This window comes from Triticum aestivum, chromosome 2B (assembly GCF_018294505.1).
Source record: "Triticum aestivum cultivar Chinese Spring chromosome 2B, IWGSC CS RefSeq v2.1, whole genome shotgun sequence".
Lineage (NCBI taxonomy): Eukaryota > Viridiplantae > Streptophyta > Magnoliopsida > Poales > Poaceae > Triticum > Triticum aestivum.
This window is the reverse complement of record NC_057798.1, coordinates 67,162,363-67,175,640: the sequence shown is the minus strand read 5'-3', so window position 1 is coordinate 67,175,640 and position 13,278 is coordinate 67,162,363. Positions and strand designations below refer to the sequence as shown.

At 41.4% G+C, this 13,278-nt stretch overlaps 1 protein-coding gene across 3 annotated transcripts; it reads left to right on the top strand.

Moving 5' to 3' along the window:
• Positions 1-1,014: 1,014 nt before the first annotated feature.
• On the top strand, positions 1,015-10,027 carry LOC123043517 (putative receptor-like protein kinase At4g00960). Of its 3 annotated transcripts, none has more exons than XM_044465990.1 (9): positions 1,015-1,258; positions 1,340-1,523; positions 1,603-1,873; positions 1,996-2,224; positions 2,333-2,456; positions 2,636-2,809; positions 7,859-8,645; positions 8,739-8,818; positions 8,909-10,027. In XM_044465990.1, exons 2-7 carry the CDS (start codon positions 1,344-1,346, stop codon positions 8,285-8,287), a joined length of 1,407 nt encoding a protein of 468 aa, XP_044321925.1. In that variant the 5' UTR covers positions 1,015-1,258; positions 1,340-1,343; the 3' UTR covers positions 8,288-8,645; positions 8,739-8,818; positions 8,909-10,027. The 3 variants fall into 3 exon arrangements, with proteins under 3 accessions (XP_044321925.1, XP_044321927.1, XP_044321928.1); XM_044465992.1 differs by having other exon boundaries at positions 1,015-1,272; positions 8,909-9,724; XM_044465993.1 differs by having other exon boundaries at positions 1,017-1,231; positions 8,909-9,724.
• The last annotated feature ends 3,251 nt before the right edge of the window (positions 10,028-13,278 follow it).

Below are 13,278 nucleotides of genomic sequence, written 5' to 3'. Positions count from 1 at the left end.
CCATGTGCTGGACGCTCGCGACATTGTGGTCGGCTGGTGCCCGTCCGACGATGTGGATTTTGGCGCGGCTTCTTGTGTGGCTACAATGGCAGTTTCGAGTGGAGCAGGCTTGCAGATGGGTCTTGGTAGTCGGTCTCTTCCGGCATGTTCGAGGGGTCGCCATGCCCCGCTTTGTCTTCCTGAAGTCGGAGCTGCTGAGGAGGGGCCCTTGCGGTGACGATGACACGAGACGGGTAGTTAGCTCTGGCGCTGGCTCGGCACAAGCCCAACGCTTTTCCCTTGGGATGCTCGTTGATAGAGTCGGAGCTGTCTGGTCGCCGACGCGTGTGGCTGACTGTTTGGCATCGGCCGGCGCATGCCTCGACACTTGTTTGCGGTGAGGGCTTCTTCGGCGGTTGTCAATGATGGAGTCAGAGTCGCCCTCGCGGAGGTGTGATAACGATGACGCCGGGCTGCAACCTCGACGACGCTTTTTCTCCTCAGCAGCGTGTGTGCATTCTTGTGCGGGTGGCCAGGTCACCGTGTGTCCTGTGTGGGCATGTGTGACGATTTTTGCCAGGTTTTCCGTTAATATTAACCGGGCAGCTCTCTTCTTCTTTATTAATGAGATGAGACAAAACTTTTGCCTCCGTTTTAAAAAAAAAATCAGGAGCATTGCAGACATTTGACAGTACTCATGATTTTTCTACAGCATGGCAAACAAACAGCTAGCTTCTGAATCTCAAAACCCATTGGATTCGTTGCGAGTTGTGAATCGATCGCCAATCGCCTAGTACGTACCTGGTCAAATAATCTAGAAGCGCGCACATGTATATAGACCAACTAAATGATCCATAACTTGAGTTAACCAAGCGTCATAATCGGAGACCAATGCAAGTCGCAACGAATCCAATGGTCAAAGTCGTCGCACGTCGCTACTACTAGTTTCGTGCAGAAAAGGTTTTCTTCCTGTCACAGTAGTAAAAGGATGTGCCTAGACCACATGCGCCCTATCCACTAGGATCCACATGCTGTCCACGCAACTGTCCACCACACGCGCCTAGGATCCGAGTCAAGTCACCTTAGTTAGTGTTTCACCTTCCTCCAGCTGCTCCGTCACCGGCGAGCTCCATATACGCTGGCAAGACAAGAGGAGGAGAGCAAAGCCCTGGTGACTCGGTCATCCCTATCGATTCTCGATCGGCTAGCACCTTGGTTTGCTCCGCTCCGGCCAGATTTCGGCTGAGCATCCGTACGTACGAGCCAGGATCTGTACGAGGTAGCATCTAGCCGGTGAGCATCTGTAAGAGCTAGCAGGCTCTCATAGTTTAACTAATTCTTTCATGCATGTACCTTGCAGACTCATGGAGGATGACCTTCCTCTCAAAAGAAAGAGACTGGAGGAGGACCAACGTATGCTGCAGCGTATACTTGACGGAGCCGACGACCCAACGGATCTACCATTACAACTCTTAAAGGACATCACGAATGATTTCTCTGAAGGCAGAAAAATCGGCCAGGGTGGATCTGGAGCGGTTTACGAGGTACACTTCTTTACCGTTTAGTTAGAAATTTACTTATTTTTAAATAAATATCCTAATCGAGTCCAGGAACACACAACAGGGTGTACTAGGAGAACTGATTATTGCCGTGAAGAGGATCTATGTAAACTTAGATAAGCTTGATGATGATGACAAGCAATTTGGTCGTGAGTTTAGTAGCTTGTGCAACATGAATCATCAAAATGTAGTCCGGTATCTTGGCTTCTGTTCTAACATACATCAGAAACAGATAAGAAACTCTGTGTCAGGAGAAATCACCTTGGCTAACGTGAGAGAAAGATTGTTTTGTTTCGAGTACATCAGCAATGGAAGCCTGGATAAGCATATTACCGGTACGTACCATCTCATTTCATTTGGTGCACCTCTACTCTATACTTGTTACTTACCTTATTGCATCCGTTCTCAAACAATTAGGTATATAACCCCCTTTTTCTATGTATATATTCTTCTGCAGATGAATTAAGAGGCTTTGAATGGGAAACACGTTATGAATTAATCATCGGGATTTGCAAGGGCCTGCGTTATCTTCATGAGGAAAAAAGGATGATTCACATGGACCTTAAACCGGAAAATATATTACTTGATAATCAAAATTACAAATATATAGTTCCAAAAATCACGGATTTTGGTCTATCAAGACCAAATAAAAACTCGCACACTGTAGGTCAACTTTACGGAACACGGTAAGCTATGCATAAATAAGAAGAACCCCCCAATTGAAATTTTTCTATCATTACGGTCCCGCATTTACTTGTGTCATAATACATCACACGATCGTCTTGTCTTTGCAGTGGATACATGGCTCCAGAATACAGGGAAGGTAGCAAAACTACACCTGCGTGTGATATATATAGTTTGGGTGCCATAATCAGGGAATTGGTAACAGGGTGTATGGAAGTCCCTTGCAAAGATAATGTAAGGGTGATTTCTCTCACTTGTTCGCATAAGCATGCATTTTATGTTTGCACTTTAATATGCAGACTACCCTACTGAATGTCCTATCTAATATAAACATCATGTTTCTGAATGGACATATTTATACAGTAAGATTTTGGTATTATTACAAATAATAATCAACATTTGTTTAAGTGCAGGTACTTCGAAGGTGGAGGCATAGGTGGGGGAAGCCACCGACATTATTGCAATACCAGCAAGTGACTAGATGCATTGAAATAGCAGGATTTTGCAGGGCAGAAAAACCAGAAGCTAGACCTTCTATATTGAAGATAATCAGCTTTCTGGGTGAATCTGAAAGCACATATGGCCAGGTAAGCTAGCTAATTTAAGACACCTTGTAATCAAACTGTGGAAAGGGAGAATAGTTGTAAACCAAAATTTTGGGATTATGCTAACCTAGCAAGCTTATGATTAGCTAACCTATGTATTTGAATCTGGAACCATGCAAATTAACACAACCTTAGAGTTGACATAATTGACCGTTTAACACTTCATAAAACTGTTCTCCTTTCCATAACAACAATCCTACACCTACGAAACAAGTTACGAAAGGTTACGTAAAAATTCCTTTGATAATTCTCTTCGGCCCCCTGATTTTAAGTGGGGTGGGCCCCTCCTTCCTCCATCTCAATCACAATCTGCCATGTGGCTAATTACGTAGCCTTTCGTTAACTTGTTCGTAGATGTAGCATTGCTCTTTCCATAAACACTTCTGCTTTAGTACAACCCCCTTGAACACATCAACGGTGGAGATTTCATGATACCCCTTCATAATAAAGGGTACGATGATAAAAATCCATTAGTGCTCTGGGGAGCGTGCGCTCCTGCACGCGAAAAATACATTTCAAAAGGTGAAAAAAAATTCAAACAAAATTTTGGCGCATACATCTTGATATTACATGTGTGCACGTCAAGTTTTGGTGAAAATTAATATTTTTTGTGGCTAGGGTAAAAAAGACGAAAGAATGTATTGTGAAAAACACTATTCAACATCGGATTTTCTCTTTTTCACAGGCAACACATAAGTTGTCGGTTTTTCGCGAAACGAGTTTGTGAGCATGTACAATATTGAGAAGTATGCCCCAAATTTTTGTTTGAACTTTTTTGACATTTCAAAATATGTTTCAAACACATTTTAAAAACCAGGAGCGCGCGCTCCCATGTGCCAAAACGTCACTCTCGGTCCTTTTTAAAATACATGTCGCTATCCCACCAAAAAGTATACGCCGGCTGGACCGGCCCACTGGTGACGGCTGTAGAATGCTGCCCTTCGCCGAATTACACCTTCATAATAAAGGGTGCTTTTTAAAATAGCGCGGTCGTTGGATCAAAACGCTGCGATTAGTAATCGCGGCATAAAATACTCAAAACCGTCCAGATTCCTTACGGAAAGATTAGTGCCCATATTTGTGGCTAGCGCGTCCGGCTCCACTTCTCATGTTATTTAACGGAAATGACTAGGATCACCCGACGAATAACGACATGCACATCCACCGCCTTCGTGGCCGTTGAATATGATTTTAATCAGATGCCTAGTGACAACGTATTACCCAGACTAGATTTCGCAACTGGGTCATTATTGCATTTCCTACACCGCAGCAGTTGTTGTGTTGCGGGATCTGGACCTGGATCCCGACAAGAGCAGTGGCCACCTGTGCTCCTCCCGAGCTCCCCATCAAGGCGATGCCTCCTCGTGCTGCTTCGACCGCCACCACCGACGCTTGCTGCCGGCATGGGCACCACCGCTGCGGTGCGCCCGAACTCAAGCTGCATCCGCCATCCTAGGAAGCATCGGCGTCTGCATCCACCATGAGGAGCTGCGTCCATCCCCCGTCGCCGCTTGCTGCTCGCTATGCGAATTTCTGCAACAAGGTCTTTGTTGCCAAAAAAAAGTTGTAACAACACCCCTCTTACAAACAAACGAAATTCCAATGAGACGTTTGTTGCCAAAAAAAAATTGCAACATGTCCTCTGTTGCAAAAAAAAAATTGTAACAAGACATCTATTGCAGAAATAATCTGCAGCTTGACCTATGTTGCAAATTTTCCGCAACATAACCTATGATACGGAAATTTTCTGTAACACGCATGTGTTGCGATGGTAGAACGTGACCCTCAACCGCTTAATCCGTCAGATCCGACGGCTCGCGAGGCGGCAGATCTTCTGAAAACATTCACCGGCTGACGCGTAGCAGCGCCCGTTAATGCCTGTAATTGTTATTTAATGCCGGTAATCAAGGCTGCTAGTGATGCGTGCTAATCGTGGCTCCATGCCCAATCGGAGGGAAAAGCCAACGCATGCACTCGCTGCTGCATGTAACGCCACCGTGTTTTACTCCAACGGTGTAACTGGAAAAAAATTAAAAGCTTCACGTGACCCCTCGTGCTTGGTTCGGTCCTTAATTAACGGACATGCGCTTGATGTCCTAATAAACCCGGACAGAGGGAGTAACAATGTAGAATCTGAACACTTTTTTAGTTTTTTCAAACATTTGTTGGCAATTCTGAATAGATTTGTTAAACTCAAATGATTTTTAAAATCCAACAATTTTTTAAACAACTTGAACACATTTTGTCATTTTTTAAAGAATGAACATTTTCAAGAAAAAGTTCTCATAGTATCGTTTTAGCTTACTAGAACACTCTATGTTGAATAAGGTCTATTTTTAAACATACATAAAATGACCTCAACTTTTACTAGCATGCCCACATTAGGCATCTATGACAAGTTTGAACGAATTCCGACATTGTATGCAAATTGCATCATGTGCGGCTAATTACCGGTCATTTTTCACCGAGAAAACTCCAGAAAATGAAAAATTGTCGAATAGTCAAACAACTTGGCCTGTCACATATAATTGGTCATATAAGATCATGAAAAATTTGGGTCCATTTGACGATGCCGAAAAAACATGCTCTCATACGGATCCTTCTGACCTACCCGGACACCTCACGTTGAACATAATCTATTTTTGGACATAAATAAAATGACCCCAACTTTTGTCAACGCGTGAGCATGCCCATAGTAGGCATCCATGACAGGTTTAATGATTTAAGTTGTATTACGTCCGACCATTTGTTAACCATTTTTCATGAAGACACTCTAGAAAATCCAAGAAATTTTGAAAACTCCAACAACTTTTTATGGTGCCTTTAATTGGTCATGTAAGCTCAGGAATTTTTTTTGGATCATTTGACGATACCGAAAAAACGTGCTTTCATATGGACCCTTATGGCTACCCGGACACCCTACATTGAACACGATCTATTTTTGGACATAAATGAAATGACACCAACTTTTACCAGCAGGTGGGAATGCTCTTGACAGGCATCCATGCCAGCTTTGAGCGAATTCCGACAACGTATGAAAGTTGCGTCACGTCCAACCATTTTTCAATGAGAATACTTCATAAATGCAAAAAATGTCAAAAACTCAAACAACTTGGCATGTTGCCTTGAAATGGTCGTATAAGATCATGGGAAAAATTCGGGTCATTTGACGATGCTGAAAAAGGTGCTCTCATACGATCCTTCTGGCCAACCCAAACATGGTCTATTTTTGGACATGCATAAAATGACTCCAACTTTTGCTAGCAGATGGTCATGCCCATGAAAGGCATCCATGCCAAGTTTGAACAATTTTCTGACACCATATGCAAGTTGCGACACGTTGAACCATTTATCGTCCTTTTTTGACCAAGAAAACTATAAAAAAATACAAAATATGTAAATAAAACAAAATAATTTGGCATGGTGCCTCGAATTGGTCATACAAGCCAATGAAAAAAAATTAAAGTCATTTAACAGATGTCGAGATACAACGTGCTTTCAAACGGAGCCTTGTGGCCTACCCGACACCCTACGTTCAGCATGATGTTTTGTAGACATTCTTGAAATGATATAAACTTTTGCGAGGTGGGTATGCACATGGTAGGCATCGAAGCCAAAAAAATACTCAAAATCGTAATTTAAACAGGTACTTAAAATTATTATTTTAAATATTCCATGTTTTACAATTTGTGCCGGTTTCAAATTTTCTTCAAATATTTTAGAAATTGTTTTCTTTTTAAAAATATTCGGAAGTTCAGAAAAACAAATCTCACAAAACCCAAAAAATTTATGGAAATTTAAAAATGTCTCTGTTTTTCAAGTTTGTTCACAAATTCAAAAAAATTTCATGTTTTAAACTTTGTTCTCAAATTACAAATTTTTTGGGAGATTTTCATAAAATGTTCTAGTTTGAAAAAATCACAAATTAAAAAAATATCTTCGTAATATTGGAAAATGACATAGTTTCCAATTGTGTTCCTGTTTTAAAAATGTTCGAAATTTCCAATAATGTTTGAGTTTTTGAAAAATATACAGAATTTTCAAATTTTATTCACATTTTACTCAAAAACCTGTTCTTGTTTTCCTATATGTTTTTTAAATAATTAAAAAATATGTACGGTGCCGCAAAGAAAGCGCTATATTGAATATTACCATTACAGTCAATTCTTAAAAGGTTTGTGCTTAACAAAGTCACCAGCAGCCGTTGTTTGTAGTGACTAGCTCCGCTCGTTGGCAAGGTTGAAGTCCCATAATCGATTCTCACCTACTGCGCTTGCTTGTCTCTATTTTTCGCACTATGAATACAATGTGAAAAGTGAATATTACCGTTTATACGTTTTGTGTGGGCGTTGTACCGAAGCGGGAATGATGGCTCCAGAATTTAGCAGACTCAAGTGTGTTTGGCAAAATATTACCCTTTATACGTTTTGTGAGGGGTTGTACCGAAGCGGGACTCGTCGAGAAAACGAATTTAGCAGACTCAAGTGTGTTTGGCAAAGATGGACCAAATGATGCCTCCAGTGTTGTGTTATTAGTTGAGATCTCCGATCCTTCTCGTTGCTATTGGAATACAGTGTGAAAAATCAATATTACGCTTTGTACGTTTTGTGAGGGGGTTGTACCGAGACGGCAGACTCAAGTGTGTTTGGCAAAGATGGACAAAATGATGGCTACAATGTGCTGTGTTATTAGTTGAGTTCTCTGGTCCTTCTGGTTATTGGTGACATCAACTAACTAGAAAAATGGTGCCATCAGTTGTATTTGTGAAATTCGTATATATTTATATGTAGAATGAAGTATGCTTAAAATATGGTACATACTACCAAGAATTAATATATATACTACCTAAACATTCTTATATACTATATACTACACATACATACACTTCGATATTATAAATACTACCTGAAACTTACGAAACAAAAGTGGAATAACTACACCCGGTAGTAGGGAAAATTTGTCCCATTGTACATATATACAAGCTCAATATATATACATCACCATCTAACACATATAGCTCTTTCATCGCAGGTAATCCCTTGTTTAGATGAAGATGACATGCTTCGGATTAATCCGCTCGAACTACGGCTGCCTTCTGAGCTGAAGAACGAGATATCGCACTCAATTGAGCTAACCAACGATACAGTTAATTGCATTGCCTTCAACATCCAACCGCCAAGCGTAAAGTACATATCGCAACCAGTAAAAGGCACTGTGCAATCAAAATCCAAGTGTTATGTGAAGATAACAGTGCAGCCACGAGATGCTCGTGAACATGACGATACTGACAAGTTCATCGTGCAAAGCATGAAATGGAGCGAGGGTCTTATAGAAGAGGATATCACAGAATGCATATCCCGTGCAAAGGCCGAGAAAGTTGTCGATGAGGTGGATTTGATGGTTGTAAATGAGCCCACGAGGCCCCAAGAGAATTGCAGAGCATGCTTGGATACGTTTTAGTCCCATGACTAAAAGTAGTGGGACTAAAACTTGCTAGTCTCATCCATGCTTGGATCCAAATACTAAAGAGACTAAAATCTAGTTATTGAGCATTTATTATCCTCCAAACCCTCCAATCCAGAACTAAGGAGAGGAATTAAATGAGGAGAGAGAGAGCTAATACATATTTTAGTAGGTTTCCCATGACTAAAAGATTTTAGCCTCAAGACTAGTCCTAGCCTCTTTTTAGTCAGGGGTGCTTGGAACTTTAGCCTCTAAAAGAGACTATTTTTAGTCAGACTAAAAATAGTCCCTTGTATCCAAGCACCCTCGCAAGCGTAGAGGAGACACCAACACATCAGCTGAGGAAGTTCCCGAGGTGACTAATTGTGACTCGTCTTAATGTGCTTGTATTTATGTTTTGTCCCATTCTCCTGGACAGTTTTTGACGAATTAATATATGTTCGCCCAGTTGAAGAAGAGAAAGATTGGCGAGTCTTCTTCTGCAATGGAAAACTTGGTAGCAGCCGAAAAGCAGAGGCAGCTTGCATGGTAAGCTTAGTACTCCAATAATCACTATTCAATAATCACTATTCATAAAATGGCTTTATTTTAATATAGAAGTACATCATTATTCTGCAGTACAAATTCTACCCACCACAAAGCTTTTCACGTACTTCTCCTACCAACACGATGTACCTAGGGGAGGAGGGGCACCGAGCTGTGGATCACACAAGGGGGGCTATGGGCAGCCTGCTTGACAAGCTAGGCAAGCTCGTCACGGAGGACTACAGTCTAGATACGACCATCAAGAGTGATATCGAGTCTTTCTCACAAGATCTGAGAAAGATGCACCGAGACCTCCCAAAGCTGAAAAATGATTATGAGGCCAAGAACTGGGTTGACGAAGTTAGAGAGCTTGCTTATAACATAGAGGATATGGTCGATAACTTCCTGGTGCACATCGTGCCTAACTCCAGTAGGAGAGGCTTCAAGGAGATCATGCATGACAGTGTAAAGCTAGTGCAGAATGGCATGACGACTCACCGTCAGATTAGTGACGTGATTAGAGAAATCAAGGCCAATGTTAAGACTCTGGACAAAAGGAAAGAGAAGTACAACATTAATGTCAAAGGTGATGTGGATAAAGCAGCTACCAAAGCCGCCATTGACGACCTTCGGAATTCTGCTATACATGAAGAAGATAAAGAACGACTCGTTGGCATCAAAGCGCCAAGAGAGGAGATAATAAGGCTACTTAAGAAGCATGACAATGTACCAAATGAAAAGCTCAGGGTAGTCTCTATCGTTGGAATGGGAGGATTGGGCAAGACCACGCTTGCCAAGGCAGTGTATGACAAATACAAGCGTAAAAGATACAATCCTAAAGTGTTTGTTCCAATGGGCCGGAATCCCAATGTAGAGACTGTTTTGAAGAACATTATCTTTGAAATTAAAGAGGATTTCAATGCAAAAGGGTTGAATGTGGGACAGCTCACAAAAAAAGTCAAAGAATTGCTTCGGAATGAGAGGTACATAAGCAAACTACACTATACTAGTCGAATGCCCGTGCGTTGCCACGGGAGATATCAAAAAATAATGATGTAACCAATCAAATCATTGCACTATTCAATGTTTGATGTGCTTACTTTGGGTATAAGATAATCTGATCGGTTTGGTTATAGCAAATACATTATTTATTTAGGCGTATCATAGAAGTTCTATGATCGCTAAGTTTTATGAATAAGTTTTTTATGATGACTTTCAAAGACTAAAATTGAATCAGAAACTTAAGTGTCAACTCTATTACTTTTACAATTCATTTCCTTGTCCGCGTCACACCATTTTAATTGCGTCGCAGACAAAAGATTTATTGAAGCAATCTGTTACCTGGTGTAATTGGCAGTGAAGATCATTAGGATTCCATGTACAGTCTAGGTACATCGGTCAACGCCATAAAGATTAGAGGCACGTGCATGCCACAGGAAAGAAAAGTTAATGACTAAATTTGGCAGTTTATTTGAAACAAAATATTTAGATATTAAATGACGCCAATAAATAGTACTCCTTCCTTTCTAATACTACTTATCTGATTTTCATCTCACAACTTTAATAATTATTATCACTTATTGTATGTCTACAAAATTAGTATAAACATATATGAAATAAAATTGTTTTGCATGAAAAATAAGACAATACAATTTATACATGTCCAATGCATGTACTTTTGTATATAGAAATGACCAAAGTCGCAGAAGCAAAGTCAGGGACATTATATTTCATGGAGGGAGTACCTAAAGCAAAAGTCTGCTTCATGTTTTGCTTAAAGGTATATGTCATCCCCTTGAAACATGAATAATGACTTTTGACCAACAGAACCATATACCAAATCTTTCATATGCTTGGTTACAATTTACAAAATATAACAATAACACACCTTCCCTTAAAAAAACAATGGCACACCAAGATAGATGGTTTCTCCTTTACAGTAGCAAATATAAGTAGAAGGTAAAGAAGCCTTATATTACAGCGTCATGAATACTTACGCCAGTATGAAGCTGTCCATCTAATGGCTACACAACTCTTTGATCTGGTTCACTAAATTGGGAAATCAAGAAGTTGAATTTTCTTTTCAGTTGATCCCAAAATATTTGCACAAATCCATCAGTTAATTAGTGAAACATGACCCTGATCATCATACCTTGAAGGCTAGGAGTAATTAAAGGGAAGTACTTAAGGAATGTTAAAATCCTAATATGAAAGCTTAAGAGCGTAGCAACATATCTACAATAAGTAGCATTGACGGTCCAATATGAAAGCTCAGTAGCATATCTTATCTGTTTTGTTGCACTTGTGAAAGATTAGAAAACCGTATTTGAATTATAATGATAAACTCATGTATAACTACATTATGAATGTTGGCACTTATGTAAGAGTACTAAGAGTCAAACTCATTCAATATGTTTGAAAAAAATGGAATGATAAATTTGAAACGTGAGATCATAGATGATGAATCCGCAACAAGTCCCCTCTCCATTTTTACGAAGCTCAACAATATGGAATGGGGCAACCTCAAAATCTGCAAAAGATTGCTAAACAAATATTAGAATCATTAGTGTAAACGAACATATAAAATGTGTGATAATGTAGCTAGCTGTTTTATCTCTAGGAAATAAAGACTTTTGATGGCATGAGCATATACATACAGAATGTAATATACATATATCAAGCAAAGAAAGTACGTACTATGATCTTATATTAATATTCCATGATGATATTTTATCATTATCATTAATAAAATAGCCTGTAGAAAAGTATTCTTTCTCTTGGTCAGACCATGCTATACCCATCAGTACTTCCATTGTTAGTGAATAAGCACTAATCATAACATGAAAGTGTAGGAACAAACTTGTTTTGTTGACCAGAAATAAATTACCTTGTTCTTCTTGCTCACCAAAATCTTCCCCTAGATTTTTCATCTTTATCTGCACAAGTCATTCTTAGAGCTACAGGATGCATGAGGAAACCGTAGTCAGAGCTAGAGGATACAAAGAGGAAAACTACATGAACACAACGTGTCCTGGGTCCTCTCCTGCCACCCTGGCTACTGCTGCCCTACACTCGTGCGCACGCCGCTCCGCAGATGTCCCAAGCATCGACCACGTGCCCCAGCCGCGCCCTCCGCTAGCCCCACGAGCAGCTGGCAGCCGTCACCGTCGCCCTCGGCTGCGATTCTGCGAAGCCGAGACGAGCGGTCTTGCCCTGGCCATCAGCTTTTGGGACTCTGATTTTTTGTACGCACAGGCACAGAGGATGTTCCAGATATATGGGTTGATACTTCTGTTGTGGTTTTGCCTATCATTATTACTCTTACACACACATAGCCACATGTGCTTTCAATCTTATGGACACCAACTTGTGTTCTAATTTGACCATGCAGGTGTCCAAACGTGAATAATAATGCAGAAGAAAAATAGGTTGAGGAACAGAGGATTGCGTGCCTGCAGCTTGAAGAGCGACTTGGGGGCGTCCTGGCAGTCGGGGCGAGTGGGGCTAGATCAATGAGTATATCCGCATCGTTGTAGCAGGATGCTAAGAACATCATCCCTCCAGTTCATTCCGATCCCTATCGGCCAAATTGAAGAAAATCGATCCAAACGACAACGATTGGGACGTCAGACCAGATGAGGGTTGATCACCAGGCAGAGACGGATCATGATCGAGATGCTCTGATTCATCTCCTCATTAATCTGTGTGATGTGTGTTCCAGAGAGAGAGGGAGAGAGAGAGAGAGATTACCACAACGCAACATGGATAGACATAGAGGAATTAGACCATCGTTGTGCTCTCTTTCTCAGGCCACGGCTACTCCATTGTTCCCTGGCCACTCATGCTCTCTAGAGACATGGGAAGCGGCTGGCGCTGTGTGAGGGCGACGGAGGGTGCCGGTGGATCGTGTATTGGCGGTTGACTCTGCCCTGCCGGGGCTCGCAAACTCCATTGGCCACATCGACTGACCCCGTTCGCGAGGCGGAGGAGCAAAGGTGACCGCCCGAAGGAAGGAGGAAACAGGGGTGTGGTGTGGGCGTGTGACTGCAGATGGAGAAGGGGAACCAGCGGCGGAGCAGACGGAGGCCGTTCGTGAGAGGAAGTGAAAGAGGAGGGTCGTGGGGGTGTTGAGCGGGCGCCTTAGGGATCGTGGGAGCGTTTTCTTTTTCTTTTTCTTTTTATCTTACCTGAAAAGTGGGAATCATAGGGGGTGGGAGGCTGGTTGGTTGTGAATGTGGATTCTTTTCTAGCGATCTTTTAGGTGCGGGATTTCTCGAGGGGAGGAGCGAAGGAGGGGGATTGAAGGAGGTCGAACCATCACGACGTTCGATCCCCCTTTAATAGTAGAGATTGAAGAATTCAGCTTAAATATTTTCTTGATTACTTGGCACCATCTAATTTGCATGCATATATGGTTGTGGCATTCAATATAAGGCATACCCTTTTGAGTTAAAAAGTCATAA